At 51.5% G+C, this 13,289-nt stretch overlaps 1 protein-coding gene across 2 annotated transcripts in view; it reads right to left on the minus strand.

Annotated features, from left to right (window-relative positions):
- The window catches only part of RECK (reversion inducing cysteine rich protein with kazal motifs), a 34,126-nt gene extending 23,329 nt beyond the window's left edge, over positions 1-10,797 (minus strand). The window contains exons 1-6 of one of the 2 annotated variants that reach the window (XM_064161276.1): positions 10,696-10,797; positions 8,082-8,140; positions 5,984-6,058; positions 4,870-4,906; positions 3,738-3,823; positions 3,144-3,191 (exon numbers count right to left, since the gene is read on the minus strand). In XM_064161276.1, coding sequence (XP_064017346.1) covers positions 3,144-3,191; positions 3,738-3,823; positions 4,870-4,906; positions 5,984-6,058; positions 8,082-8,140; positions 10,696-10,780 — 390 coding nt within the window. In that variant the 5' untranslated portion in view covers positions 10,781-10,797. The remainder of the gene's footprint in view (positions 1-3,143; positions 3,192-3,737; positions 3,824-4,869; positions 4,907-5,983; positions 6,059-8,081; positions 8,141-10,695) is intronic. The other variant, XM_064161277.1, reaches the window with a different exon arrangement.
- Positions 10,798-13,289: the final 2,492 nt, after the last annotated feature.

Here is a 13,289-nt window from a genome sequence, read left to right on the forward strand (position 1 = left end):
TCTTTGCCTCAATCTTCACTAGTGGGACAGGTTGTCTCCAGCACAGCTGGACTCCTGAAGCGGTGGATGGAGTCAGGGACCAGTACAGTCCCCCTCTAATCCATGAGGAAGCAGTAAGGGACCTGCTGCGTCATTTGGATCCTCACAAGTCCATGGGACCGGATGGGATCCACCTTAGGGTGCTGAGAGAGCTGGCAGCTGAGCTGGCCAAGCCACTCTCCATCATTTATCAGCAGTCCTGGCTCACTGGAGAGGTCCCTGAAGACTGGAAGCTGGCCAATGTGATACCCATTCACAAGAAGGGTTGTAAGGAGGAGCCAGAAAACTACAGACCTGTGAGCCTGACCTCAGTGTCAGGCAAGGGCATGGAACAGGTCATCTTGGGTGCCATCACAAAGCACCTACAGCATGGCCAAGGGATCAGGCCCAGCCAGCATGGGTTTAGGAAGGGCAGGTCCTGCCTCACCAACCTGATCTCCTTTTATGATCAGGTTACCCGCCTGGTGAATGTGGGGAAGGCTGTGGATGTAGTCTACTTGGACTTCAGCAAAGCCTTTGACACAGTCTGCCACAAGAAGCTCCTAGCCAAGCTGGCAGCTCATGGTTTGGACAGATTCACTCTGTGCTGGATCAGGAACTGGCTGGATGGCAGAGCCCAGAGAGTGGTGGTGAATGGTGCCACATCCAGTTGGCAGCTGTCACTAGTGGTGTTCCCCAGGGATCAGTGCTGGGCCCAGTCCTGTTCAATATCTTTATTGATGATCTGGACGAGGGGATTGAGTCCAGCATCAGTAAGTTTGCAGATGACACCAAGCTAGGAGCAGGTGTTGATCTGTTGGAAGGTAGGAGAGCCCTGCAGAGGGACCTGGACAGGCTGCATGGGTGGGCAGAGGCCAATGGGATGAGATTGAACAAGGCCAAGTGCAGGGTTCTGCACTTTGGCCACAACAACCCCAAGCAGCACTACAGGCTGGGGACTGAGTGGCTGAGAGCAGCCAGGAGGAAAGGGACCTTCGGGTACTGATAGATAGTAGCTGAAGATGAGCCAGCAGTGTGCCCAGGTGGGCAAGAGAGCCAATGGCATCCTGGCCTGTATCAGGAACAGTGTGGCCAGTAGGACAAGGGAGGTTATTCTTCCCCTGTACTCAGCACTGGTCAGGCCACACCTTGAGTGCTGTGTCCAGTTCCGGGCCCCTCAATTCAAGAGAGATGTTGAGGTACTGGAACATGTCCAGAGAAGGGCAACAAAGCTGGTGAGGGGCCTGGAGCACAAATCCTATGAGGAGAGGCTGAGGGAGCTAGGCCTGTTTAGCCTGGAGAAGAGGAGGCTCAGGGCTGATCTTATTACTGTCTACAACTACCTGAAGGGAGGCTGTAGCCAGGTGGGGGGTGGCCTCTTCTCCCAGGCAACCAGCAATAGAACAAGGGGACACAGTCTCAAGTTGTGCCAGGGTAGGTCTAGGCTGGATGTTAGGAAGAAGTTCTTCACAGAGAGAGTGATTGGCATTGGAATGGGCTGCCCAGGGAGGTGGTGGAGGCACCATCCCTGGGGGTCTTCAAGCAAAGACTGGATGAGGCACTTAGTGCCATGGTCTAGTTGACTGGATAGGGCTGGGTGCTAGGTTGGACTGGATGAGCTTGGAGGTCTCTTCCAACCTGTTTGATTCTATGATTCTATGATTCTAAGCGCGGTTCTCTCCAGCAGTATTCTCTGGAATTTCCTGGTTTAGGCAGAACTTCTCTGGATTTTCACAGGCAATGGGCCCCTGGAGAGCACTGCAAGCACCATTTTTCATGAGACACAGAGGAAAGGCCATTGTCCCGCAAAGTTCTGTAATAACTGAAGACCTACCATGCCAGATACTTTGTTTCTGTCCCTAATACAGCATCTGCATCTACTACTCCTAACACCCATTGGAAAACTTCTCTTTCCTTCTTCAACAGCCAGAAGACTGAGTCCTCCCTCCATCATTTTTCTCCCTCACCTTCTTAGTATTGCACAGACAGAAGGAGTGAAGGTTTTCTGCACAGTAACACCAAGGTCACTCTTATTTAAGTGAGGAACTCATTTTCCAAAATCCCAGATAAAAACTGGAGAAAGAAGAACTGGAAAAAGTAAACAATCAGCTATCTTATTTAAAACCATCATTTCACAGGCAGTCTTTAATCTCTTACCTTTCCTCTCCTGTTCTCCTCCAACCCATACTGGCCAACCTCCTGCCTACAGCAGTGCAGAAATCCAGAGAAGAGAAGGAAACAGAGCAGCGTAACAGAGGGGAGGTTTGCAGGTGTTGACAGCAGAGCACATCACAGCATGAGAGGAGACAGAACCACTTAATATGAGCACTCACTTCAAAGAGACCAAGCTGGGGGTAACTTCCACACTGAGGAGCCTAGGAAAATACTCTGCAGACAATTTTAAAGGACTATGCTGCGGGGGTGGGGAGGGTGGGGAATGAACTTTAATGTCTAGGAACCTGCTACATTTTCTACCCAAATAAAGAGAATTGCAGGAGGAAATGAGATGGAAGTGGGAGGAGGAAGCTGGCTTTTAAGGAGCACATTAGAAGAAAAGAAGTCCTAGCAGACAAACACTTCCACCAGCTGTTCAAGGAACACAAAGGCAGATTCCTGAAAACCCCTGGTGATTAATTTTAAGAGCAGAGCAGTAAAATTAATTGTAGGCATTAACAGCTTCCCTGATGTAATCAAAAACTATGAATTTGAAACAGTTTACATCGAGAGAAGACCTAAAGCTTATTCTCTGCTGAGTCGATGGCTTTAGGTCACTCCTAAGGTGACTCTCCCACTACAGAAGCCAAGAGCTCACAAGGAGTGCTGTCTTCCATCAGAATCCCTATGAAACAAACTTCTTTTGCAGTCCTGGTCCCCATTTGGAGAGCTGCATCTTTTCCATCCCAATTAAGATGTGTGCAGGCAGGTCTAAAGAAAGCCAAGATCTGCTTCCAGAAGATGACTCTAGTTCTACAGGCACTGGAGGGAGAGGCCATTCACACTGGGGTGAACACAAGCATGCCCAAGTCTTATAGGAAGCCTAGACCCTTCTCTTCTACGGGATGCTTTCACCAGAAGTCATAAACTAGCTGGTTCTCACTAGGACGCATCCACACACAGACACGTACCTCATATTCCTTCCTGCAGACCTTCAGAACATCATTTTTCTCAGAAGCCTGAAAGACAGAGAAAATTCTCCATCTGTAGTAGAAAATAAAAAAATCAAGATGCAAAATAAGGAGGACTATGCATTCTGTTTTAACTGTGATAACCACGGGTACCTAATCTATTTAAATGCTCCTTTTCCAGACCCTAAAAAGTCCATGTAAACCTCTAAGGCAAAAAGCAGAAACCAGGACTGTCAACCCTACATTTAACTTAACCTCACATCTCCTGTTTCTGCACCAGGCTGGTTGACACTGGAAGCACACAGAGCAGCTTTGGCTCTGTGGAAGGTTCAGCAGCTACAGCAGACACAGGACACCTTCAGGAAAGGGAAGATCCTGGTTTGGTTTCTGGAACCAGGCTGCTGGCATTCACCACCAGCAGCACCCCTGGGCAGTACCCTGCCCATCTAGAGTTCTGTGCAGAGTTATTTTTGATGTTAAAAACGCATTCAGCCTAGCATTCGTGAGCAGCAGTCCACAGGGGAATTAAAGCTGGAGCCCTCTCCCTTCAAGCACAGCACAGCACAGCACAGCACAGCATGCAGACAGCCTCACCTGTTTGCAGGCTTGCCGGCACTCCACAGCGATGGCCAGCTCACAGCAGCCCAACCCGACCCACCCGTCAGACTTCTTCAGCACTCCTGGGAAGAGAAGGCAGGACACACTGCAGCGGGAGGAGCTGTGCCACCTTGCTCCCTTCCCTCCCCACGAGTCAGTTACTGCTGAAATGTGACCATCCTGCTCTCATCCAGAAGCCTATTTACAGGTGACACTCCTGTTGGGACGGCTGAAGACATCTCAGACAGCCTCAACCCTGTGCCTTAGCAACTGCTGAACCTGGCAATTTGGAAGTACCTTCTATACCCCTGTATAGAAGAGATGCTGAATGCAAAGTACTCAGATGTTCACTGAGTCTGGCAGCTGGACTGACCTAATCTGAAATATAAGCCAACAGACCACAACAGGAAATAACCAACCTTGTTACAATTAATGTAAGACGCTGCCCTAAGTTGCTCCATCCTCTGAATCTGGGCAGAAATTGAAGTTTCCTGATCTTCTCAATGAAAGAAGAACACACTAAACCTTTTCTTTGCACTGGAGTCAACAGTTTGCCTCTGAAGCTAGCGGGGCAGGTGCCATAAAGCCGTTACAAGCTCATCTCTTCTCAGCACCACTTCTCCAAGTGCAGCTCTTTCGGAACTCTTGTCTTGTGCTTTATGCTTGAACTTTCTACACCTCCTTGTACCCAACACGTTGGTTCCTGACCTGAGCCTCTGCACTTCTTAAATAGTTTCTCTGGTTCTTACTACTTCCCCATCACTCAGATTTTCCCCAAATTCCAAACTGGATTTGGAATGGTGTAATTATACTACTCCAAATGTCTCTAGAGCAACGCTGCAGTAACCCCACAAGGAAAAGTAACAGAAAACCTTTAAAAGAAAGGAACTTTGCTATTCCTGGGGTCTGTCACGGAGGCACATATTTGACCACACAGATACAGGAAATGTTTCCTAACCAGGAGAAGTGTGAAAAAAACACACAGGGAACAGAGTCTGGGCTAAAGGAATCCAGACACCAATCAGCAGTTACAGTGGCAGTGAATGATGATGAGATCTGCAGTGCCCTGCATCAGAACATGCTATGGTGGAAAAGCAATGTGACCCAAGAGCAAACTGGCATTTCCTACCTGGCAAGGAAGAATTGATACAGCCCCACACTTCTCCCTGAAAAGCAAAATGCAAGGAAGCAAAAGTAAGTCCACATGGTAAGGGGCCACACAGCATATCTGGTTCTGCTCTGCTAAGGTTTTTGCCTCTAGACGTCTTTTACCAAAGTTTATAAACTTTACCATCTCAGTGATGTCAGTTTACAAACAGAACGAACAGGAAACTTGCCATTAACTGGAGTTATACAAACCCTTGTGTCAGACCTGTCCCCCCTTCTGGATACTCTCCAGACCTACTCTCCTCTACTACACAGACAGATCCTACCCTTCCTCTCAGGGAATAAGAGATAAAGCCCATAGCAGAACAAACACTGTCCACCACTCTGATGTGGTTACTTGCCACAGGTTTTACTCAGATCATCTGAGATCTGTCCATAACTTCCCAGGAGCTTAGAGCTGATGATCCATAAAACCAAAATACTGAAACAACATACAGGTGCCACCCAGAAGGAAGGATCTACAGGAACTCTCCTGCAAAGGTGCTCATAAAATGTTATTCTCAGATGGACTGCTCCTACCCACCACCCATTTGAGCTGAGGGCTTGCTTTAAGCTATCTGGGAACAAGACCGACACTGTCAAAAGGAAACCAGAATGACATCGAAGCTGACCCTTCTGACAGTAAATGTGTTGAGATACTCCATGTTGCCAAGAGATAAGCCTCCAGAACTGACAATCTGAAGCAGCACTCATCTTTTCCCCAAGGAGGTCATCTCTAAAACAAGGAGTAGATGACAGGCTTCATTTTTCAGCAGTACACCAGGGAAGTGATGATCTTAGCAAAAGCACCACAACCATAAACCACAGCTCACACAGCACAGCATCACTGTGCACGATACCCACGTACAGTGGCTGTAGAAAACAAGTAAACCCTGCTGTGAGGATCAAGTGTCGTTGTAAGACTGCTGCTCATACTCCTAACCAGGAAGAACAAGCCTGAGGACATTGGTGCTTTGTCAGCTCAAAACTCAGTATGTAAGTAGAACACAATCATTTAAAAAGCTTATTTCTGTCAGCAAAGCTTTACCAACAGAAGAGCGTTGTGCTTTCTTGAACGAGAACCTAGCAAGCCTCACCATTGCCTCTGGACAGTACTCAGGTGCTCGCTGCAGTAAGTGCTTCAGACGGGAGTCACTCTTGGAGGACAGAATCTGTCAGGAACAAAACACACCTTGAAGCAGGCCGAAGGCCGCTGCCCCCGCAACACTGCCTCAGCTGGTGGCACTGCTGTCAGTCTCACTGCCATGCACTCACAGCTGTGGCCAGCAGCCAGTACTGACCAAAGCAAAGCCAGCTTCCCTTTCACGCATTTGTGGCCGTTCACACACGCTGCACTTTTTGTGAAGAAGGCATTTTTACATTTAGAACATTTCACATTCACTTCTCAGTGTCCTGTTGTCCTTCACATCCTCTGCAAGTTTCAGCTCCAGCTGAGCTCTGTCTTTCCCCATATGACCTTCCCTGCCTGGATAAACTTTCTAAATTCCTCTTTCATAACCTTTCCTGATTCTGCCTCCTCTAGAATGCCCTTCGGCACTGCAGCTTGTTGAGTACTCCTCTGTTTATCTGAGCGAGCCCCCTGAGACATTAGCACGTTTTCCTGAGGGCTGGGATGGACTGGACTTATGCTTGAAGGAAGATCCAGGCAGAGATCCCTGGAGTGGTACAGAGATGAATGCCACCAGGAATCTCACAGTTGCGAAACTTTCCAACATCTGAACTTAGGAAAAAATGTCAATTAAAGACTTGTTCCTTGCTAAAGTATCTGATGGGCTTAATGGAATAACCACAAAAAGATGACACTGAGGCTAAGCTTGGAATAACATTTACTAACAATGAAAAATAAGGACATGCTTGAAACATGTGTAGAGAAACACATCTGTAATCCAAGATTTCTTCTTCAAAGGGCCCACTTAAAGCAGCTGAATAACCTCTGCTGAAAGCAGAACTCCTCACACCTAAACAAGCTTTTTTCCTTAACTGGCAGGATTAAGAACATCATCAGCTCTCCTGTACCCTTCACCCTGGCCTGTGTCCAAACACACACCAGGTATGTGACATTCCATCACGGATCCAAACACACACCCAGCTCTGTAAGATGCTATTTGAGGGCACACATCTAAACAGAGGTTGGGAGAAACATTTCTCAAGTGTGAGCTCAGCACAGGCAGCTTTTACACTACCTTATGCCAAGTCTGTACTCAGCACTGGTCAGACCACACCTTGAGTACTGTGTCCAGTTCTGGGCCCCTCAATTCAAGAAAGATGTTGAGGTGCTGGAACATGTCCAGAGAAGGGCAACAAAGCTGGTGAGGGGCCTGGAGCACAAATCCTATGAGGAGAGGCTGAGGGAGCTAGGCCTGTTTAGCCTGGAGAAAAGGAGGCTCAGGGCTGATCTTATTACTGTCTACAACTACCTGAAGGGGCATTGTAGCCAGGTGGGGGGTGGCCTCTTCTCCCAGGCAACCAGCAATAGAACAAGGGGACACAGTCTCAAGTTGTGCCAGGGTAGGTCTAGGCTGGATGTTAGGAAGAAGTTCTTCACAGAGAGAGTGATTGGCATTGGAATGGGCTGCCCAGGGAGGTGGTGGAGGCACCGTCCCTGGGGGTCTTCAAGCAAAGACTGGATGAGGCACTTAGTGCCATGGTCTAGTTGATTGCTTAGGGCTGGGTGCTAGGTTGGACTGGATGATCTTGGAGGTCTCTTCCAACCTGGTTGATTCTATGATTCTATGAACAAAGGGATCTGGAGTGGGCTCACAAAGCCATATGTCACAGTGAGCATCTCAGATGCTTAGCTAACAAACGAGGACTGTCAGGAAGGAGAAACTATCAGCATCCTGTTCCTCAGGTTAAATTGAACAAAAAAAGGCTCCAAAAGCTGAGCATCCAGAAATTGGGTAAAATATCTTCACCCCTCCCTCTTCCTTACATGCTTAGCACTGCCTGACCGATCCCTGACCTCAGATTTGTATCTCTATCTCGCTTCAACCTCAGCAGAACCTGCTTTTCTGTGAAAAGAGGCCAGCGTCAATCCTTTCTGCTCTCATGGCAACAAGAGTAACATTCCACCTCCTAGTTCACACACAGAGCATCAGTTGAGCACAACCCTGACCACTGTCTAAAGGCACCGCTTTTACTCTGAGAGGCAGACCAGGCTGGACACAAGCTTACCTGCTCACAGACATCACGGCACATCAAGTTGTCCTTTGCTTGGTAACAACAAGACAGGGCTGTGGAAAGCAAGGGCAGAGAAGAAGATGTTTCAACGACCTGAAGCACTTAACTATCACTCCTGAACAGAAGCACTCACCTGATGGCCTATTGATTTGTCTGGCCAAAAGATGACCATGAGGAAATTTCCCTTCCCAAAAAGACAAGAACAGGAGAAAGTTTTGCTCCGAAGCTGACACAGATCTGTTCATCTGGTATGTCAGAATTACCCCTGAACACTTGCTGCCACCAAGAGGGGATTTCAGCCTCCTTCACAGCATCGCAGAATTAACCAGGTTGGAAAATACCTCTAGGATCGTTGAGTCCAACCTATCACTTAGCCCTTTTAATTAACTAACCCATGGCACTAAGTGCCTCCTTCAGCCTTCTCTGAAACGCCCCAGGGATGAGGACTCCACCACCTCCCTGGGCAGCCCATTCCAATGCCAATCACTCTCTCTGCCAGGAACTTCCTAACAACATCCAGCCTGAACCTGCCCTGGCACAACTTGAGGCTCTGTCCCCTTCTTCTGTCCCTGGCTGCCTGGCAGCAGAGCCCAACCCCACCTGGCTACAGCCTCCCTGCAGGCAGCTGCAGGCAGCAATGAGCTCTGCCCTGAGCCTCCTCTGCTGCAGGCTGCACACCCCCAGCTCCCTCAGCCTCTCCTCACAGGGCTGTGCTCCAGGCCCCTCCCCAGCCTTGCTGCCCTTCTCTGGACACCTTCCAGCACCTCAACATCTTTCTTAAATTGAGAGGCCCAAAACTGGACACAGCACTCCAGGGGTGGCCTGACTGGTGCTGAGTACAGGACAGAAGGACTGGCCTGGTCCTGCTGGCCACACTATCCCTGATCCAGGTGAGGATGCCATTGGCCTTCTTGGCCACCTGGGCACACTGCTGGCTCATGTTCAGTCACTGACAACCAGTACCCTCAGGTCCTTCTCTGCCTGGCTGTTCTCAGCCACTCTGTCCCCAGCCTGTAGTGCTGCTTGGGGTTGCTGTGGCCAAAGTGCAGAACCTGGCACTTGGCCTCGTTAAATCTCATGGTGCTGGACTGAGCCCATCTATGCCTTCAGCTTTTAGCCATGTTTCTGCTGCTTTGTGTGCACCAGCTTGGCGCATGCCAAATTCCTTCACCAGACAACTCAATTTATTAACCCAAGGGTAAGTAAATAAAGAACACAAGAAGGGAACAGAAAATCACTAGAAAACTAGAGACACTACATGCCTTTGCAAATGATCTTACAGAACCTGGAAAGTGCAATAGTCTGCTGGGTACAGGCAGAAAAGCAGTCAGAGCACCATGCAGATCCGTTAATGGCATACTGAACCAACAGCAAATCAAACTGGCCCGGGGCGAGCTTTGGCGCTTCACCGGCGACGGATGCGTCCCAAAATCCACTCCGAACAGTCCCTCAGTTCTCCTTCCAGTTCACCTCTCCTGAGATGCCTTACAACACTTCCCACTTTATCTTCACTGAAACATGTCCGGGCTTCGTTTCAGGATTTCATTCACAGGCAGTACCCACACTTGCTCCACTGACAGCCTCTGCCACCTCCCTCAGCGGCGCGGGGAGGTTTATCACGGCAAAGCTGAGCCACAGCATGGCAGAAACACAGAAACATTCTGCTTCGGAAAGACCTTTCAGACCACCGAGTCCCACCATTACTTTATCCCACCGGCGTTTTACTTCGCTCTTCCTACAGCCGTGGCTACGTAAGACGGTGGAGCAGCCCTGACCGCCCCGGTGCCACTCACAGCACTGCCAACGCGGCCAGTCACTGAAGCTCTCTGGCCGTGTCACAGCCTTGTGCTGCCTCCTGCCACTACTCCTGGTCTGGTCTTATCGGGAAGTTGTTTGCTGTCGCCGCCTGAATGCAGGACGCTGTTTCACCACGACCCCTCTAGCTCAGTACCTCCGCCAGTGCCACTCTGCTACTGGGTGGGGACGCTGGCAAGCCACGGGCACACAAGCCAGGCACACTGGGGCTGCCCTGACATTCCATGTGCCACCCGGCAGTCGCGTCTGGAGCGCGGCACCAGCTCTCGTCCACTTCCAGCCCAAGGCCTGACATTTCCCCGCTGCCACCCGAGGCCCAAACCCGGCCACGAGTCCCGTGGCCAGTGCGGGGTAAGATCCGGGGCCTCTCCCCCTCGCACTGCCGGGCGAGATGTAGGGATGGGGCCGTGACCCTCCTCCCCGCTTCTCGCCGCTCCGCTATTCGCGCTCTCTCTTTCCGGTCGCCCGTCTGCGCACTCGGGCCCCGAAGGCTCCTCTCTACGGGGAAGCGGGGCCGTGGGGCGGACACCAAAATAGCGGCAGCGGAAAGCGGCTCCGACCCCCACTTGCTGCGACCCCGCGCCCACCCGGTCCTGCCTCCGGCAAGACAGATGCTCTGCCGGCTGCCCCGGCCTCAGCCAGCGCGGCCCCGCCGCGACGGGACAGCCCCGACCGTCGGCGCCCGGCCGCGCCACATCCGTGCGGCGACGCCGCCGCCAGGCTCCGGCCCCCCGCGGCCTCCTCGCCCCTGCGCCATGTTGCTGGAGAGGGACCCGCGCGGATCGCTACTCACCGGTCGCCCTCGGGAAGAGCAGCGGAGCCGCCGCCAGGCAGAGTAGGGCCCACGGCCACCGAGCGGCCGGAGCCGCCACCGCCATGGCCCGGTCGCGCAACTCCCACCCGCCCGATGGGGCCGTGACGCCGGCAGCGCCCCCGCCCCCCGCCAGCCCCGCTCTGCCTCCCGCCGCCATTGGCCGCGGCTGTCCGGCCAGGCCCCGCCCGGCGGCCGCGGACATTCCAGCGCCTCGGGCCGGGGCCGGGCCGCGGGGAGGCGCCCAGCTGGGAAGCGCGGCGGGCGGAGGCGCCCGGGGTCTGGGCACGGCTGTGCGCGCGGCCTGCCTTGCATCTCCCTGGCGCTGGACTGCCCGCGGGCACCGGCGTTGCGGTGCTGGTGCCGCCTGCAGCCTTCAGTCCCTCCGGCAGCAAGGTCCTGCCCGGAGGCAGTGTGTTGTGGAAGAGGGCGAGAAGAGAGGGTGGTGAGGCAGAGAGCCGCCGACTTCGTTTGTTTCTGGGTTATTGATCCATTGTACCTGGGTTACTGATCCATCTCTGCGCGTTCGCTGGAGAGAGCTGGCTGTGACCTGCTGTGTAGGGCCCTTTCCTGCCCAGTGAGGACATGCAGAACTGAACGGAGTGCTGCAAGGTGTAGGTCACCAAACGAGAACACCACCTGAGGCTGGGAGGACATCCCCCAAGGTCACGCAATTATAGAACTGTTTTGAGTTGGAAGAGACCTCTAAGGTCATCCAGTCCAACCCTCAACCCAGCACCACCATGGCCACTAAATCCTGTCCCTAAGTGACATGGCCACACGTTTCTTGAACACGTCTAGGGATGGGGCCTCCACCACCTCTCTGGGCAGTCTGTGTCAATCCCTGACCACTCTTGCAGCATTTTTCCTGACCTAAACCTCCCTGGCACAATTTGAGGCCATTTGCTCTCATCCTACTGCTAGTTACTTGGGAGAAGAGACTGACCCCCACCTCCCTGCAACCTTCTTTCAAGGAGTTGTAGAGAGCAATGAGGTCTCCCCTCCGGAGAGGTGAAGCCACCAGAAGCAGCGTAAGGTATGGCCAGTTTCATATCTTGCCTGTCTGCCTCTGGATCAGTACAGAGCAGTTAAACTGTACTGCTTCTGTATGGAGCAGGGTGGTAGGAAGTAGCAGTACATTTGGTTGTATTTTAATTTGAAGTCAGTCAGATTAAAGTTATGGCTGTAACTGAACTCACCAAGCTGAAGAATTACAGATATCAGCCGCTTATAGAAACGCTTCACACCAGGACACAGGAGAAGGTTCTGTCAGATCGAGGAGCTCTTCCTCCCCCCCCCCCCCCTCAATGTGACCGTCACTGTTCTTCTCTCTGCCCGCTGTACTGGGACTCGTATTTCACCGTGGGTCCACGCGAGGTGGCAGCAGATCCAAGAGCGAGGGAGCTGCACGGCCAGAGTTTTAGGCTGGTTTCGTTTCTCTGACGACGCGAGGAGCCTGGACCCGCGGGATGCATTTGCCACCAGTTGTGGTAACTGGTTTCGTTCGGCTTGATCTGAGAGGAAGCGGAGCTGCTGTGCAGTCTGCTTCCCCCGAATGCCATCTGTGTGCAAAGCCTTCAGCAAAAGCTATTCCCCGCACAAGCAGACGGGCAGGCAAAGCTGCTCCTTTGTCTGGTGATTAAAAGGCTCTGCATTGCCCCTTCAAGTCACTGCTTCAGCTGAGAAAGAATTGCCTGGTAGTTCTCAAAGTGTTTCCTTCACTTCGAAGAAGCAAAGGGAACGTTGGCATAACAGAAGCTTTTAAAATTTTACTTTCAGTGAGGAGAGAGTAAACATGACCCTGTTTGTTCTAGAGAGCAAAGACTTGCTTCGTGGGAGTTTGGATGTTGACTCTGTAAACTGCTGTGTTCCACTTAAACCGTGCACGTTTGGCTTTTTAAAACAGAATCCCTTTGGAATTGCTTCCTCCTCAATGCAGGAGATGAGAAACGGAATTTTGGAGCTTGAAATAAATGCTCCAGTGAGAAGCAGTTTGCTACAAATACACAGACGGCTCAATTTCAGCCCGGTGATAAAACAAAAATCCTTCTGAAAATGTTTCTTGTCTTTTGGGGAAAGGATTCCTTCGTTCTGCATGCTGTGTGTCCCGTGGCCTGGGACGTAAACTGCTCATCCTGCTGCTCATATTGGCTTGAGCAGTTAGGTAGCAGCATTTGGCCCTGCTTCTTTGTCCTAACAGCTGCTGTTGGAAGGTTTGAACGTGACTCCACACTTTATGTTGAATTCTCCTTCACCAGTAGGTGAAGGTTCTGGTGCAGCCGTGGTCAGGATTACCGTCCCAAAGGTGCAGTGACAGACGCCTGAGCTGGCCGGGATCCCCTCAGTGACGTGTGGCCGCCGTTACTGTGGCTGCTCTGCATTTCAGCAGGGCTGCCCCGGGTTTCAGTTTCATAGTGGCAGATCTGTTCTGAGATGCACGTTTTCTGCACCATAAAAATTGGCTCCCAGACCTTCCAAGATGCTAAAGAAGCAAGAGGCAGAGCTACCACTCTCACGTCAGTGCTTTATCAGACGAAAGGCTGTTTGCACCCTGAATGCCTCACTATTTTTATCTT

The sequence above is a fragment of the Pogoniulus pusillus genome, chromosome 21 (genome assembly GCF_015220805.1).
Source record: "Pogoniulus pusillus isolate bPogPus1 chromosome 21, bPogPus1.pri, whole genome shotgun sequence".
NCBI lineage: Eukaryota > Metazoa > Chordata > Aves > Piciformes > Lybiidae > Pogoniulus > Pogoniulus pusillus.